The sequence below is a fragment of the Mus musculus genome, chromosome 17, assembly GCF_000001635.26.
Source record: "Mus musculus strain C57BL/6J chromosome 17, GRCm38.p6 C57BL/6J".
NCBI lineage: Eukaryota > Metazoa > Chordata > Mammalia > Rodentia > Muridae > Mus > Mus musculus.
This window is the reverse complement of record NC_000083.6, coordinates 20,096,036-20,115,158: the sequence shown is the minus strand read 5'-3', so window position 1 is coordinate 20,115,158 and position 19,123 is coordinate 20,096,036. Positions and strand designations below refer to the sequence as shown.

The 19,123-nt window shown below is 38.4% G+C and overlaps 1 protein-coding gene and 1 pseudogene across 1 annotated transcript; one reads left to right on the top strand and one right to left on the bottom strand.

Annotated features, from left to right (window-relative positions):
• Nucleotides 1-19,123, bottom strand: part of Vmn2r-ps126 (vomeronasal 2, receptor, pseudogene 126) — a 61,464-nt pseudogene that overhangs the window by 26,253 nt on the left and 16,088 nt on the right.
• On the top strand, nucleotides 933-1,949 carry Fpr-rs7 (formyl peptide receptor, related sequence 7). Its single transcript, XM_030250194.1, has one exon. It carries the CDS (start codon nucleotides 933-935, stop codon nucleotides 1,947-1,949), a length of 1,017 nt encoding a protein of 338 aa, XP_030106054.1.

Below are 19,123 nucleotides of genomic sequence, written 5' to 3'. Positions count from 1 at the left end.
TTGGCTGGTTATCTAGCCTTCTCAGTAAGTTCCAGATAGTGACAGGAGTATCTCCTGTAATTTGAATTGTTTGGTACATGGAGAATTCTAGGTGGGTTTATAATTATCTGCATAAACATATGTACACAAACATGAATGTGCATTCATACAATCACAGAGACACATGCATAAGTATGAACAAAGGATGGATGCTGTGTTATGATTTGGGTGACATAAGTCATTCCATAGTAAATGTTTTATATACCTCATAATCATAAAAAGCTCTTTGAAAATCACAATGTGGAAAGTGACAGAAGAATTGGATTGAACAAAATTAGATAGATAGTATGGTCTTCACTGAGCAGTGTCCTCTTGAGACAAGGTGTGCCTAGAAGGATAATTGCCTTAACTTGGGAACCATCAGATAAAGAAAACTGCTAGAATATTGGTAACAATATTACTGCTAGAATTAAAAAGACATCATCTACAATCTTTTTTAACATAATCCACTATTTCCTCTAACTAGTTCTTATGCTTTGCTGGAAAATGAATCTCGCTCTAATCATTTTGTATCACTTAGCTGAATTCTATCATATGAGAGCTAAAGACTGATGAAAAGCAAGGAACAATGGTCAATATATACACACCAATTCTCTCTTCTTCATAGTAAACACTTCAGTCCCCCTGCCTATGCTCAGTTCAATATCAGTGCAAGGTCATGGGAGATTATGACTCATTTCATAATTATTCTGAGTATCAATAATGCTCTTTGATAATATATAGAACTAAGATTTACATAACAGACATTCAATAGAGAATCATTTTTCATAGATTACCCTCAGAATAGATACTTTGTTATAAAAGGTGATGTGTGGGGATTTGAATAAATATGCTAAAAGATGGAGCTAGATCTGAGAAACAGTCATTGTTGAAATGTTGCAGGTGCTGACAAAATGGAAGCCAACTTCTCCATACCTCAGAATGGATCAGAAGTGGTGTTTTATGATTCTACCACATCCAGAGTTATATGTATCTTCTTAGTTGTGGTCCTCTCTATAACCTTTCTCCTTGGTGTGATAGGTAATGGGCTTGTGATTTATGTGGCTGGGTTCCGGATGACACATACTGTGACAACAATCTGTTATCTGAACCTGGCATTGTCTGACTTCTCTTACATGACAAGTCTACCATTTCAGATCACCTCAATTGTCATGAATGGAGAATGGCTTTTTGGTTGGTTCCTTTGCAAATTTGTTCACATGATTATAAATGTAAACCTTTTTCTAAGTATCTTCTTGATTACTTTCATTGCCATGGATCGCTGTATTTGTGTTCTGCATCCAGTATGGGCTCAGAATCATCGAACTGTGAATCTGGCAAGGAAAGTGATTTTGGGATCTTGGATACTTGTTCTGATGCTTATATTTCCACATTTTTTCTTCTTGACTACAGTGAAAGATGAAAGTGGTAAAGTACACTGTATATGCAATTTTGAATCCTGGGCTGCAACCCCTGAGGAGCAGGTAAACATGTCTATGACTGTGAGTTTAATTTCAGTAACCCTCAGTTTCATTGTTGGCTTCAGCATACCAATGATCTTCATTGTCATCTGCTATGGACTCATGGCTGCCAAGATAGGCAGAAGAGGCTTGGTGAATTCCAGTCGTCCTTTACGTGTCCTCACTGCTGTAGCATTTTCTTTCTTTGTCTGTTGGTTCCCTTTTCAATTGATTTTTCTTTTAGGCAATATTGGGAACAAGGAGACACAGAATAATATTGACGCGTGGGTGAACCCAGCAAGCACTCTGGCCTCCTTCAATAGTTGCCTCAACCCAATACTCTATGTTTTCCTAGGTCAGCAATTCAGAGAGAGACTGATCTACTCCCTATCAGCTAGTCTGGAGAGGGCCCTGAGGGAGGATTCAGCCCTGAACAGTGACAAAATCAGAAACTTGTCTTCACAAACTTAAGACTCTGAGACATAGGACCTGAGAGGTGTGGTGTCATGGAAATGTTTCCTGTGCCACCCTATTCTCACTTCCCATCTCATCCTACTTTGCATAAGATTTTTGACTTTTAATCTAGAATTCTAGAAGAAATATTTCAGTATCCTCTGATTTGGAGGAAAAATAAAAATTGAAAAAAAAAATTCTTTCTTTGGGATTTTTTAACTGAGTCTGGAACATGAGCTATCACTAAGGTGGCACAACAGTACAAGACACAAAACAAATCTATATTTTTTACAGCAGTTGAAGTGGGAAAATGTCCTTATTGTGTGTGGGGCCAATCCTTAGGCAGAGGATTTCAAAATGGTATCTGGCTCTGATAACATTGTTTACAATGATTTCTGTTTTTGAGTGTGGAGATAATGTGATAAACTTATTTCAAGTTCCTGTTGCCCTGACTTCTTTACATTATAGACTATAAGACATAATTACTATTCAAAAATCCTTTTATCTTTTAAGTTACATTTGTAAGGGTATTTTATATTTTAATAGCAGGAAAGCAATCTCAAATAAACCGATATCAAGACCATGTCTTTGCTGTGACATATCTGTTGAATGTACTTTTCGTCCATGTATAATAGATTCTGGAGGAAAGATAATCCCTTTAGAATCATGTGATGGGACAAAATTGAAAATCAATGAATGTCTTCAAAGAAGAGGATAGTAGAAAATAGATCAAATGGGGGGTAATATCAGGAGTATAAGCACATATATGGTGGGTAGATTTAAACATAATTAAGGCTACATGAAAAATCCATGTACTCATATGTCATATAATAAATTTTAAATATTTTCAATGTATAATTTGTATTTTCTGTTCCTATAATCATAAGTTCCTAAGCAAATGTTACTTATAGCAGAGTGAGATATTAATTGTTAATTTGTTGCTTATATGTGTTCCTGAAAACAGCCCAAGCTATTAGATTTGCTCTTATTTGTGGAGTATGATAACTTCTAATGGCCAAAGGCAACATAAATCTTTGTTGCAAGATACAGAAAAAACAATTTGGACATGAACTGAAAATGGCTTAAGTCCTAGCTAGCTTTTGTAGTTCTAGAGAATTCCATGGAAATTTTAGGGTAAAAGAAGCATCAACCACTCTATTCTGAAGTTAGAACTAAGGACACCCATGATCAAAATATAGGCAATATATGCCAATGTGTGCTGTAGTGCCATGCACACTTTATAAGTTATAATATACTCTCTAGTTAATTATGAAGACAATTTGATGGGAAGGAATCCATGTATAATACTATAAGCTCACTTAGTGTATGAGGTGGTGATTAAACAGGTACACCCATGGAACTTACTACTTTTGTTTACGTAAAACAAGTAGCTGATGGAAACCCACTGATAAGCAATTGTGATTAGGGCATGATAGGATAGTGAAAGCTCTCTGAGAATGAAATATTGGAACCATGCCTTGTATCTCTAGGCTTTTATATTTTCTGTCAATTTCACACAAACCTAGTCAGAGCTGGAGAAAAATCACTACTAAGTAATTATCTCATTCAGATTGACTTATTCAAATTTTAGGGGCAATTTTCTTGCTATTTGTTTAATGATTACCCAAACCACACTAGATTATAATATTTCTTGACGTTGAACCTAGGCTGTATTAAAAAAAAAAAAAGTATCAAGACAGAGGATCCAAACAATTAAAGAACAATCTTCTGTGCTCATGATCACTGCTTCCAGATCCTGTCTTCAGCTCTTACCTTGATTTCCTTAAATGTTGGAATATATCCTGTGTGGTAGTATGAATGAGAGTATTTCCTGTGGGGCAATGGGCTATATACATACAGCTTGGTCTTCAGTCGAGTTGAGGTTTTTGAACCCTAAGGAGACCCCTGGGTGGTAATTCACCTACACGAGACAGAAGGCATTCCCTCATGTTTCCTGAACCCCTGGCTCCTGTAGAAGTTACTGCCCACACAGCCCCCATAGGAAAAATAGTGTATGTGTAGTAGTCACACACACAATGTCCTAAGCTGACCTCCAGAGTCTGTTCATCAAGACCTGCTGTGCTTGGACAATGATATTGGCTTTCTTCTAACGAGATGCTTCTAACCTCCTGTCAGAAGGCTTTCCTGTGCTCCAGCCATGGACCAGACTAAAGACTCTTGCCTCATGAGAACCTGTCTTCCTCTGCTCTCTTCCCGTATCCTCGGGGCCCTTGTTCTGTTCTCAGCTTCTCCGCTGTATCCAGCATGGGATACCAGAGACTGTGAACCTGGTATGGGGGCTGCCCCTTGTTCACGCCCCGCCTTGTGGGGTCAGTGGCTTCACACAGCCCGATTCCCACCCGGGGCCTAGTGGAAAGCGTCCGGCACTCCTCCCGTGTCTGCCTGCACAGAGCCCTGGAACTCTGGCCAGATGCAGGCTCTCTCCCTCCCCACTCTTCCGTTATACCTGCCAGCCCCAGAATCCCCCACAGTATCTTATGTCTCGGTGTTTATTTGCCAGAGGTGAAATTGTTTAGAAAGATTAAAACTATTAGAATGCAAGGTCTTGAAGTGTAGGTATGGACTTCTAGAAAGTGTGTCTTTTACAGTGGGCGTTGATATTAAATGCTCTTGTTCTACCCAGTTGTTCTCAATCTGAATGAGGATCGCAAACTCAGTTTTGAGCTACTGCTATAGCACCAGCATGAGTCGTAACAATTCCTAGCTGCTATGATCAGGGACAGAGCCTCTAAACCTTTAAGTAATCCAATAATTAAATGATCATTTTTCAGTTGTTTTTATGTGTTTTCTTGGAATTCAGTGACATGGCAATAAATCATTCTTTTGAAATCTTTAGTCAATATATGTCACTTAGTTCAACATTTTTTATAGTCAGTTGTTAGAGAATTATGAAGATATGGAAGAATCAATTTGTCTTTTCCTATGTCTTGTCAGCTGGAGAAATGTGTGTGTGTGTGTGTGTGTGTGTGTGTGTGTGTGTGTGTGTGTGTGTGCCTGCTGCCCATCAATTATCAATGAGAAATGGTTAGCACAAGATAAGATGGAATCAACTTCCTGGATTAGAGTTTACTCCAGACAAATTAGGTCTATATAATTGTAGGGCTTGGCTGTGTAGTAAACCTGGGCTGGGACAAAATTGGTGCATAGAATGAAGAAAAGGTCAACCTGGTACTGGCACAAATTCAAGTTCATTTCATGGTCAGGCATCAAACACTGACACTATTACTGATACAATTTTGTGATTGAAGACAGGAACCTGTGCAGCCTGGTCTGAGACCTCAGGCACATATGTAGCATGGGCCTGCCCTTTCTGGCCTCAGTGAGAGAGGAGGAGCCTAAACTTGTAGACACTTGATGCCACATTGAAGTGAGATACCTAGGGAAGAGGGAGCACCATCTCAGAGATGAAGGGGTGAGGGAATGAGGTGAAGAACTCTGTGAAGGGAGAACAACAGGGGACACCTTTTGGGATGTAAATTATTAAAATAATACCAAAATAAAAATAAAAAGAATTTAGAGGCATGTTTTCCCAAGGCATGGCTGACCATTAAAACGCTGGCAGCTATTGAGGTTTTAAGGAGAGTAGACATTCATAAAATCTCCAAGCTAGAGTGGGAAGCTTGCCTTGTACCTCGTGGTGTATTATTAACTTTCAATGGCCAAATTGCCAGTTGACATTGGACCCAAGAAAACCTTTCATGCCAATGCTGCTATCATTATTTTTCAATTTCTATCATAAAAGAATGTTTATTTTCTACAACTTTGTACAATTTCTTTATTGGTCAAATATTGGACTTATGTTGTTCCTTGATCCTTAGACACCAAGGTAGCCCTTTTCAAGCTAACTTCACAAAAAAACAGGTCCTGATATCTTGTAATTTTTTGTTTGTTTTTATTATACATCTAGATCATTTTCCCTTTTTTAATTGTTTATTTTATTTATTTACATTTCAAATGTAATCCCCCTTTCCAGTTTCCCCTCAGTAACCTCCTATCCCAGCCCCCCTCCCTCTTGCCCTGCTTCTATGATGGTGGTCCCCAAACTACCCACCCATTCCTACCTTACCACTCTGGCATTCCCCTACACTGGGGCATTGAGCCTTCAGAGGATCAAGGCCCTCCCCTCCCACTGATGCCAGACAGGGCCATCCTCTGTTACATATGTAGTAGCTATAGCAATGTGTCCCTACATATGTATGTGGTTTAGTCCCTGGGAGTTCCGGAGCGGTCTGATTGGTTGATAGTGTTATTCTTTCTATGGGGTTGCAAACCCCTACAGTTCTTTCAGTCCTTTCCCTAACTCCTTCAATAAGGATCCCACATTCAGTCCAATAGTTAATGCTGAGCATCCTCATTTGTATTTGTCAGGCTCTGGCAGGACCTCTCAGGAAACAGCTATATCAGACTTCTTACAGAAAGCATTTCTTGTCATCAGCAATAGTGTCTGGGTTAATTAGCCCTCTATCAGATATAGGGATGATAAAGATTTTTGCCCAATCTGTTAGTTGCCAATTTACAGTATCCTTTGTCTTAAAGAAGCTTTGTAATTTTATGAGGTCCCATTTGTCAAATTTTATCATAGAGTATAAGCTTTTGTTGTTCTGTTCAGAAAAATTTCCGCTGTGCCTATGTGTTTGAGTTACTTCCCCAGTTTCTTTTCTATTTGATTCAGTGCATCTGGTTTTATGTGGAGGCCCTTGATCCACTTGGACTTTGTACAAGGACATAAGTATGGATCAATTTGCAAATCTTCTATATGCTAACTGCCAGTTGAACAAGCACCATTTTGTGAAAATGTTGTCATTTTTCCACTGGATGGTTTTAGCTCCGTTGTCAAAGGTCAAGCGACCATAGGTTTGTGGGTCCATTTCTGTGTCTTCAATTTTGTTCCATTGATATACCTACCACTTGCTGTACCAATAACATGCATGCAGTTTTTAATCACTATTGCTCTGGTGTACAGCTTGAGATCAGAGATGGTTATTCCCCCGAAGTTATTTTTTTGTTGAGAATAGTTTTCACTATCCTGAGTTGTTTGTTACTCCAGATCAACTTACAGATTGCTCTTTCATCTGTCATGATCAAGTAGGCTTCATCCCAGGGAAGCAGGGATGATTTAATATATGGAAATCCATCAACATAATCCACGATATCAAGAGACTCAAATAACAAACAAATAAACAAACAAACAAAAACAAAAAAACCACATGATCATTTCATTAGATGCTGAAAAAGAATTTGACAAAATCCAACACCCCTTCATGATAAACGTCTTTGAAACATCGGTAATTCAAAACCCATACCTAAACACAGCAAAATCAATATACAGCAAAACAGTAGCCATTGTCAAACGAAATAGAGAGAAACTTGAAGCAATTCCACTAAAATCAAGGACTAGACAAGGCTGACACTCCCTACCTATTCAACATAGTGCTTGAAGTCTGAGCCAGAGCAATTAGACAACAAAAGGTGATCAAAGTGATACAAAGTGGAAAGGAAGAAGTCAAAATATCACTATTTGCAGATGATATGATAGTATACTGAAGTGTCCCCAAAAATTCCACCAAAGAAAGCCTAAACCTGAGAAACAACTTCAGCAAAGTAGCTGGGTATAAAATTAGCTCAAACAAATCAGTAGCCTTCCTCTACACAAAGGTTAAACAGGCTAAGAAAGAAATTAGGGAAACAACACCTTTCACAATAGTCACAAATCATATAAAATATATTGGTGTGACTCTAACTACGCAAGTGAAAGGTCTGTATGAAAAGAACTTCAAGTCTCTGAAGAAAGACATCACAGAAGATTTCAGAAGATGGAAAGATTTCCCATGCTCATGGACTGGAAGGATTTATATAGTAAAATAGCCATCTTGCCAAAAGCAATCTGCAGATTCAATGCAATCTCCATCAAAATTCCAACTCAACTCTCGATAAAGTTAAAAAGAACATTTCTTTAGGCTTTTCTTGGCCATTCAAGATTCCTCAGTGGAGAACTCTTTGTTAAGCTCCATACCCCATTTTAAATAAGGTTATTTGGTTCTTTGGAGTATTACTTCTTGAGTTCTTTCTATACATTTGACACACCTTTTCTAGGATATAGGAGTGGTAAAGATATTTTTCCCAATCTATTGGTTGCCATTTTGTTCTATTACAATGACCTTTGCCTTACAGAAACTTTTCAATTTTATGAGGTCATATTTGTTGATTTTTGATCTTAGAACATAAACCATTGGTGTTCTTTTCAGGAAAATATCCCCTATAACCATGAGTTCAAGGTACCTCTTCACTTCTCCCCTATTAAACTCAGTATATCAGGTTTTATTTGTTGGTCCTCAATCCACTTGGACTTGATTTATGCAAATGAAAATAAGAATGGATCAAGATGGATTCTTTTTTGTTCATTTACATCTATCTATCTATCTATCTATCTATCTATCTATCTATCTATCATCTATCTATCTATCTATCTATCATCTATCTATCTATCTATCTATCTATCTATCTATCTATCTATCTATCTATCACTCCATATTTTATTTACCATTCCTGTCCACCCTCTTACTGCTCCATATCCCATACCTCCTCCCCACCCCTATGTCTCCACTAGGGTGTCCCCACCCACCCTGCCACCTGAATGCTAAATTCCTTGGGGCCTCCAGTCTCTTGAGGGTTAGGTTCATCATCTCTGATTGAACACAGACTGGGAAATCCTCTACTGTATATGTGTTTGGGGCCTCATATCAGCTTGTATATGCTGGCTGTTTGTTGGTCCAGTGTTTGAAAGATCTTGGGGGTCCAGAGTAATTGTGACTGCTGGTCCTCCTACAGGATCGCCCTTCTCCTCAGCTTCTTTCAACCTTCCCTAATTCAACAACAGGAGTCAGCTGCTTCTGTCCATTGGTTGGATGCAAATATATGCATCTGACTCTTTCAGCTGCTTATTGGGTCTTTCACAGGGCGATCATGCTAGATTCCTTTTTATGAGTGCTCCATAGCCTCAGTAATAGTGTCAGGCCTTGGGACCTCCCCTTGAGTTGGATTCCTCTTTTGGCCTGTCAAAGGACTTTCTTCTCTTTAGGCTCCTCTTCATTTCCATCTTTGTACTTCTTTCATATAGGAACAATTATGGGTCAGGTTTGTGACTATCAGATGCCTTCCTCCCTATGTTGATGACCTGTATTCCTACTGGAGGTGGTATCTATGATTTACCTTTGCCTATTATTAGTCATCTCATAGAATGTCACTCCCTTTGAGTTCTAAGGGTCTTTCACCTCCCAAACCTTCCTGTGTTTTGCAGGCAAATGAATGAAAGTAGAAAATATCATCCTGAATAAGGTAACTCAGACCCAAAAGCACATGCATGGTATGTACTCACTAATAAAGGGATATTACCGACTCCTCTCCCCGCAAGTAAAGAATAGTCAAGATAAACTCCACAGAACTCAAAAAGTTCAACAAGCTGAAGTGCCCAAGTAAGGATGTCTCAGTCCCATTTGGGAGAGAGAGGAAAGCAGTCACAAGTGGGGAAGGAGGGAGGGACCTGGGAGGGAAAGTGGACAGCTGGGGGAAGTTGCTGGGAGAGGGAAACCTGATCTGGTATTGCATGAGGGAGAAAGACTGAAGCCCTGCCAGCCACCAGAAAGAATGAAAACAGGAAACCTCGGGAGGTAGGAGGTTGAGGGGGGGGAACCTCAATTTAGATTCTTGTACATGCAGACCACCAGTGGAACCAGAAACATTTGTTGTAAATGCTCTCTTTTTTTCCACTGTGTGGTCTTAGCTCCTTTGTCAAAGGTCAAGAGACCATAGGTGTGTGGATTCATTTCTGGATATTCAATTCTATTCCACTGATCTACCTGCCTGTCACTGTGCTAATACCATGCAGCTTTCATCATGATTGCTTTGTAGTGCAGCTTTAGGTCAGGGATGGTGATTCCCCCAGAAGTTCTTTTATTGTTGAGAATAGTTTTTACTATCCTAGGCTTTTTTGTTTTTCCAGTTGAGTTTGTAAATTGCCCTTTCTAACTCTGTGAAGAATTGATTTGGAATTTTGATGAGGATTGCATTGAATCTGTAGAATGCTATAGGCAAGGTGGACATTTTTAGTATATTAATCCTGCTAATCTGTGAGCATGGGGGTTCTTCCATCTGCTGATATATTCTTTGATTTCTTTTTCAGACTTGTGATGTTCATGTCGTACAGATATTTAACTTGCTTGGTTAGAGTCAAACCAAAGGATTGTATATTATTTGTGATTATTGGGAACAGTATTGTTTCTCTAATTTCTTTTTCAGCCCAAATATCCTTTAAGTAGAGGAAGGCTACTGATTTGAGTTAACTTTTCATCCAGCCAATTTGATGAAGTTCTTTATCAGATGTAGGAATTCTCTGCTGGAACTTTTAGTCACTTAAATGTACTATCATATTATCTGCAAATAGTAATATTTTGGATTCTTCCTTTTCAATTTGTATCAACTTGACCTCCTTTTGTTGTCTAATTCTTCTGGCTAGGACTTAGAGTAGTATATTGAATAGATAGGGTGAGAGTGGGGAGACTTGTCTAGTTCCTGATTTTAGTTTAATTGCTTCATTTTCTCTCCATTTAGTTTGATGTTGCCTATTGTTTGCTGCATATCTTTTACTATTTTTATATATGGGCCTTTAAATCCTGATCTTTCAAAGCCTTTTAACATGAAGCGGTTTTGAATTTTGCCAAATGCTTTCTCAACATCTAATGAGGTGATTGTGTGGGTTTTATTTATCTTTCTTGAGTTTTTTCATATAGTACATTATGTTGATGAATTTCCTTTTATTGAACCATCCCTGCATCTCTGAGGTGAACCATATTTAATCAGGTTGAATAACCATTTTGATGTGTTCTTCAATTTGGTTTTTGAGAATTTTATTGTGTATTTTTGTATCAATAGTCATCTGGGAAATTGGTCTGAAGTTCTCTTTCTTTGTTGGGTCTTTGTGTGACTTAGGTATATGCATAATGGTAGCTTCATAGAGCAACTTGGTTAGTGTTCCTTCTGTTTCTATTTTGTGACCAGTTTGAAGAGTATTAGGTCCTCTTTGACTGTCTGATAGATTTCTGCACTGAAACACTCTGGTCTTGTTTTTTGTTTTGTTTTGTTTTTGTTTTTGTTTTTTTTCCCTTTTTTTCCTTTTTGGCTGGGAGACTTTTAATGACTGCATTTATTTCTTTTGGGGTGATGGGACTGCTTAGTTGGTTTATATGATCCTGATTTAAATTTGAAACCTGTTATCTGTCTAGAAAAATTTCCATTTTATCCAGATTTTCCAATTTTGTTGAGTATGGTTTTTGTACTAGGATTTGAGATTTTTTGAATTTCCTCAGTTTCTGTTATTATGTCTAACTTTCCATTTCTGATTTTACTAATTTGGATATAGTCTCTGTGCTCTCAGGTTAGTCTGCCCAAGGGTTTCTATATCTTGTTGATTTTCTCAAAGAACCATATCATGGTTTTGTTGATTCTTTATATAGTTCTCTTTGTTTCTACTTTGTTGATTTCACCCACTTGTTTGATTGTTTCCTGCCATCTACTCCTCGTGGGTGTATTTGCTTCTTCTTGTAGAGCTTTCAGATGTGGTACTAAGCTGCTAATATATGCCCTATCCAATTTCTATTTGGAGGCACCCAGAGCTATGCGTTTTCCTCTTAGCTTCTCTTCCATTTTGTGCCATAATTTTGTGTATGCTGTGCCTTCATTTTCATTAAATTCTAAAAATGTCTTTATTTTCTTTATTTCTTGCTTGGGCAAGTTATTTTTGAGTACGGTGGTTTTCAGCTTCCTCATGTACGTGACCTTTCTGTTGTTTTTGTTGTTATTGAACATCAGCCTTAATGCATGTTGATCTGATAGGATGCATGGGATTATTTCAATTTTCTTGCATCTGTTGAGGCCTGATCTGTGACCAACTCTATGGTCAATTTTGGACAAGGTTCCATGAGGTGCTGAAAAAAAGGTGTAAAATCCTTTGTTTTATGATAAGTTCTATAGATATCTGTTGATTCCATTTCATTCCTAATTTCTGTTATATTCCTGTGTCTCTGTTTAGTGTCTGTTTTCATTATCTATCCATTAATGAGACTGAGGTGTTGATATCTCCTACTATTATTGTGTGAGGTGTAACATGTGCTTTGAACTTTAGGGAAGTTTCTTTTATGAATGTGGATGACTTGCATTTGGAGCACAGAGGTGCTTAGAATTAAGAGTTCATCTTGGTGGATTTTTTCTTTGATGTATATGAAGTATCCTTCCTCATCTTTTTTGATAAATTTTGGTTGAAAGATGATATTAGTATGGGTACTTCAGCTTGTTTCTTGGGAATATTTGCTTGGGAAGTTTTTTCCAGCCCTTATTCTGAGGTAGTGTCTCTTTGTCACTGATGTGCATTTTTGTGTTTAGCAAAATGCTTGGTCCTGTGTGTTAGTCTATGCCTTTTTATTGGGGAATTGAGTCTATTGATGTTGAGATATTAAGGTACAATGATTGTTGGTCCCTCTAATTTTTGTTGTTAGAGGTTGACTTATGTTTGTGTGGCTGTCTTCTTTTGCTTTTGTTGAAAGAAGATTATATTCTTGCTTTTCCTATGGGGTACTTTCCCTCCTTGTTTTGGACTTTTCCATCTATAATCCTTTTTAGGGCTGGATTGGTGGAAATATATTGTGGAAATTTGGTTTTATCATGGAATATCTTGGTTTTCCCATCTACAGTAATTGAAAGTTTTGCTGAGTACAGTAGCCTGGGCTAGTGTTTGTGTTCTCTTAATATTTGTATGATATCTACCCAGAGTCTTCTTGCTTTTAGTTTGTCTGGTGAGAAGTCTGGTGTAATTCTAATAGGTCTGCCTTCATATGTTACTTGACTATTTTCCCTTAGAGAATTAAATATTCTTTCTTTGTTTTGTGCACTTGATGTTTGATTATTATGTGAGGGGAGATTTTTTTTTTCTGGAGTCTTCATCATCTAACATTCTCTCTTCTATCTTTTGTATTCTGCTGGTGATGCTGGAGATGACTCCTGATCTCTTTCCTAGGTTTTCTATCCCCAGGGTTGTCTCCCTTTGTATTTCTTTATAGTTTCTATTTCCATTTTTAGAGCTTGAATGATTTTGTTCAATTCTTTCACCTGTTTGTTTTGTTTTTCTGTATTTCTTTAAGGGACTTATTTGTTTCTTCTTCTATGTTTTTTCTTTTATGTTTCCTACACACATTCCTTTACATGTGCAGGAAATAGGATTTATGTGTGAATATGAGTGTCACTATTTAGATTGTTTAAAGACAATGTTGTGCTTGGGGCAAGAATCAGTAGCTGACAGTAGTTAGCAGAGAAGAGGTAATAAGGATGAAAGAAAGAAGTGAGTTAGACATCATATTTATGAGAATCTTGAAACCTTGACTACCTGACAGTCAGAGTTTATTTTTAATTCAGTTATATGTAACTCTGTAGGTGGAGATTGGTTCCTTTTTGTTTTGTTCTGTTTTGCTTTGTTTTAGCATTCTTTTTATTTATCTTGTTTTAATTTTTAATTATTTACTTTAGATACTACCCATTGCCCCGCCCCCCCCCGGTTACCTTCTCCCACAATCACTCTCACACTCACCCTCCAATTCTCCTCTGCAAAGGTTTGGGCACTCTGGTCATACTCCCATCATAACACTTCCAGTCTCTGCCAGGCCAGAGAAGGCAACCCAAATTGAAGAACATATCACACATATAGGCAACAGCTTTTGTACCAGTTGTTCCACACACATGAATACCAAGCTGCACATCTGCTACACATGTGTGGGGAGGCCTAGGTTAAGACTCTGTATATTCTTTGCTTGGTGGTTCATTCTCTGAGAGCCTCATGGGTTCAGGTTAGGTGGCACTTTTGGTCTTCCTGTGGAGTTCATATCCCCTTGGGGACAGCAATCCTTCCTCATATTCTTCCATAAGAGTCCACAATCTACACCACTACATGGCTGTAGGTGACAGAATCTGGGTGAGTCATCTGCTGGAGGTAAACATTCAGAAAACAACAGAGAGGGTATAGGGAGGGGAAAGAAGGTTTCAGTATCAGGATTGTGAAAGGATAGGTGAAATGGCTAGTTGGCAATGAAAATGACTTGAAATCTACAACTAATATAATTGGTGAGTTGAGGGTGCAATAACCAGGGAGCAACAGAGACTTAGGGAAGCAAAAGCACTCAAGAATAAATGGAGTTATCTTATATGTGACTCCTATTGGGGATTTAGATACTTATTCTAAAGAGCCACCTCCTGTTTTCACGCAGGAACCCAAATACTTTTAACCTTAACTGTATCCTTTCTACAAGAAATTCAAGCATGGAGAATGGAGCAGAGATTAAGGGAATGACCATCCAATAACTAGGCTGGCCAAATAGAGAGCTGTCCTATGGGTAAGCACCAGTTCCTGAAGCTACTAATGATACTCTGTTATACTTGCAGACATGAGCATATTGTGTTCTGAGAACCTCCACACAGAAAGTGGCACATTTTTTCCCTCAAACATAGATTGTATCATTTTTGTACTAACACATGTGTTCTGACTTTATCTTGGCCAAAAGTATATAAGTATATTCATCATTTATAAACTGTGATTATACATAGTTATCACAGTTGTCTAGAGTCATAAGTTTAGTCATCACAGATAAGTCATGATAGAGCACAATTATATTTTACAATTGTTTCCCCTTAATACAACGTATCTTAACATTTAAGTTTATGGATTTTTTCCCAAGGAATGACATCCCATTCCTAGGCAGGGAAAAATTTTGTGCACAGAGTGAAGAAAGGTTGAACAAGGAAGGCACAACTTGGAATCCATTCCTTAAGCAGGCACCAAATCCCTGACACTATTACTGATACTAATTGTGCTTGAAGATAGGAGACTACAGTGCCTGGTCTGAGGCCTAAGACACAAACATAGCAGAAGACTGCCTTGTATGGTCTCAATGAGAGAGGATAAGCCTAAAATTGTAGAGAATTTATACCCAAGGAAAGGGAAATCTCTGGGGCAGGATGAGCACTATCTCAGAGGTAAAGTGGAGGGGGAATGAGATGAAGAACTCTGGGAAAGGAGAAAAAATGGGGTCATATTTTTGGTTGTTAATTAATAAATACTTTTAAAAATAGAATCTAGAAGTATGTTTTCTCAGAGCATAAAAACCCTTTCTTAGGTGGGCAGCTTTTGAGGTTTCATGGGTAGTAGATCTAAGTAAAACTTCCAAGCTAGGATGGGAAGCTTTCATATCCCAACTGGTTTATTATCAACTTTTTTTTTTTTTTAAATCATCTTGCCTTTTTTCAACATCACCCATTTTTTTTTTTGTTTTATTTATTTATTTATTATATGTAAGTACACTGTAGCTGTCTTCAGACACTCCAGAAGAGGGCATCAGATCTCGTTACGGATGGTTGTGAGCCACCATGTGGTTGCTGGGATTTGAACTTCAGACCTTCGGAAGAGCAGTCGGGTGCTCTTACCCACTGAGCCATCTCACCAGCCCTTATTATCAACTTTTAATGAACAAAGTACCAATTGTCATTTGGTACTAGGAAAGTGTTCAGGCCAGTGTTGCTGTCATTATTTTTCAATTACTGGCATAATAAAATCGTTATTTTTTATTAGATATTTTCTTTATTTACATTTCAAATGTTATCCACTTTCTTGGTTTTCCCTCCTGAAATCCCCTATTCCCCCTCACTGCTTCCCAACCCTCCCACTCCCTTATTTATAATAGCCAGAAGCTGGAAAGAACCAAGATGTCCCTCAACAGAGGAATAGATAGAGAAAATGTGATACATTTACACAATAGAGTACTATGCAGCTATTAAAAACAATGAATTTATGAAATTCTTAGACAAATGAATGAATCTAGAGAACATTATCCTAAGTATAGCTACCCAGTCACAAAAGGACACACATGATATGCACTCACTGGTAAGTGGATATTAGCCCAGAAGCTCATAATCTTTATTTTTCATACACTGGTAAAACTTCATTTGAAGCCAGGGGTGAGGGTGTACGCCTTTAATCCCAGCACTCAGGAGGCAGAGGCAGGTGGATTTCTGAGCTTGAGGCCAGCCTGGTCTACAAAGTGACTTCCATGACAGCCAAGGCTATACAGAGAAACCCTGTCTGGAAAAACAAAAACAAAAACAAAAACAAAAACAAAAAAACAAAACAAACAAACAAACAAACAAACAAAATTCATTTGTCTAATATTAGTCTTATGTTGCTCCTTGGTCATTAGACACCACAGTGGCCCTTTATAAGCTAATTCTCAAAGAAAAAGATGTCCTGATATCTTGGAGTTTTTGATTGTTTTTATCATTCTTTCAGAAGCTTGCCTTTCTATCAGCCCTGTGCAAGTGAATATTAATGTTAGCCATTTTAACTTCGTTGGTGTGTGTTTTGATGGAGAGGCATACCATAGGTGAAAAGCCCTATATTATATGGCATGCAGTTGCCTGAGTGCATTGTAAGAAGGGGCTTCTAATTTGATCTTTGTCCACCTTTTCTTGCACTCTCAAGCTTGTTGGCTTTTTCAAACTTTACTTTATTTTGATTATTTTCTTCCTTTGTTAGTTCAAAAGCAAAACTTCCAAGCATATCTTGAAACCATTTGAGCATGGGGAGATGTACCATATTTATATGTATCATAACCTCTACAGTGCAAGGGGATCTTCAAATAGACCCAGATAAGGATACCTTCTCAAAAGCAGGTAGGTATTATACTTAGAAAATTCCTTGGGAAGATTAATTAAATACACATGGAATGTGGCATTAGTGATTCTTAAGAAAATTTCCTTCAATCTAATATCTGCAAGTTTTGTAAATAATAAAAGCCTGAAACATGTGGAGATCTTGAATAAAAATTAAAAAATAGTTGATGATTATCTTAATGTGAAGATCTGCTTTATTAAATCTTTGTCAAAGAGCTGTGTTGACTTTTTGAATTACAATGTTCCCATTAGATAGGTTTGTGCCAATGTTATTTTAGTAATATGCAAGGTGTATGATTCCCTCATGTCAATTCTTCCACTGGATAGACATAAATATGTTTCAAGTGAAGATGTAGTGTCTCTCTAGTTGAGCTGGTCATCAGCCAAATAGGAAATTTACACAGGCAAACTTAAGAAGGTTATATACAAAGATAAAGTGATAAGTGAAAGCATAGACCATGACTATGAGAAAATCATATCCCGTTGTTCTACCAATTTTATATTTATTTTCTTTCATGTTACACTGGGGAGAGAAAAAATATTATTTAAAGGATGATGTCTATTATTTTTAGAAAATAATAATGAATCATGGAGGAATGGTTAGTAATAAAATAGAAAGCTATAATTATCCCGAACTTATCCCCGTCCCGCGGGAAATAAACACAGGACACACCAGATTCTTCCACGGTTAACTTTTACTTCTATATCATATTGAGGTAGACAAAGAAGGCTCAGAAAGTGTGTGGCTTAAATACTTTAGGTGATGTGTCTAAACTAGGACTGGTAGCAACACCATTGATCCTCATGCACCCTGGGGATAGGTTAAAGCCCCCAGGGGTTGGGCAAAAGCCCCGGAGATGGACTGGTGACTTTGGCTGGCTGTGCTCTCGCAGCTGCGCACAAAGAGGTTTAGTACCATCTAGTGGCGGCACATATATTGCAGCCCTTTACATCTCCCCCTCTATAATTTATTAAAATGAGGCTGGTCTAGGCCCTGTAGTTATGTCCATCTGCTGTGGCCCCTGTTTTAGGTCGTTCCTCCAATGTCACAGCCTTACCCGTTATCGGGTAACCCTATCACCACCGGGCCCCATTGTCTTAGGTTGGTCTGTGCATGAGGAAAGTTGCCCGTCTTTGGATACCACAGTGCTGTGTGACTATAACTGCTAAATGGCCTAGGGTGAACTCTACAAAAGAGGCCAGCCAAAAATGAATTAGTGGGGAAATCATGATCACCTTATCACATGCAATGAGGAAACCTCAGCAATGTGCACGGGTTGATCAATGATCGTTGAGTTTCTCTCATCTCAATGCAATGTATCCACAATTTTGTGGGATGCAAAGACAGAGAACTCAAATGCCAACTAATTCTTGAGAATAGATAGCCAAATTTCAGGGGAGGTGCCTTGCTCTATGGCAGCAAGTGCTTGAGCAATTACCACCTTGTCACGTTTCTGTTGAGATCTGAGTTTGCATACCAGCCATAGAAGAAACACTAGTCCACAACACAGGGTTGCGCCAAACAGGCCCACTCCCACCCACTCTTTAAAATGTGAGAATGCAGAGGACATCCAGGAAGAAAGTCCTTTGATTCCATCGATCAATGATGGGTCCACGCGCGTAGAATTAATCGTCATCACTGCTGTACGTAGCGCCTCAAGCTTTTCGTCAAATCATTCAGACCAGTTTCCTGTAAGAAACAAAGACAATTCTTTAGATAGATTAGCTGCATGTGTCCAATTTTCATATTGGACACTAGTAATACATAAGGCTCCTGATTTTTTATCACAGCCAAGCTGAGCCAATTGGAGCAGGATTTCTAGCCTTTCCTCTACCAGGTCAATGCGCTGGTTCACTATCATTAGCCCACCTTTTAATTGGGCACTGAGCACTGAATGTTGATCGATCGCCTCCGCCACAGAGGAGGACAACTGCTCGACAGTTGTGCTTGACTGGACTGATGTTGCCATAGCAATTCCAGCAGCTGTAGCTGCCACCGCACTGGCAGCCATTGCCACCACAACAGCTGCAGAGATACCAAAGTCTTGCTTTTGCCTGTGTAAGGTTATGGTGGAAGGGATCTCCACGGGGACAGGAACCCATCGTGGAATCTTGGCAAGCATTGCACGGCTGGCCCACTTAAGGCTCCAGCATTGTGACATCCAGCAGGTTTCATTAGTACAGGATTCAAAGGAACCATCAGAAAGAATAAACAAGAAAGGGGTATACACACAAACTGGAGTAGGTAAATAATTAGTCTGCTTTATCAGTGTCTTATTAAATCCAGTGATTTCAGTAGTAGAATTTTGATAAATGGTTCTATCAGGTAACAGAACTTGATGAAACTGAGCAAATTTTGAAATACCACTAAAAATCGTTTTTCCAGCAGCTCCTCCTTGGAGGAAAACCAA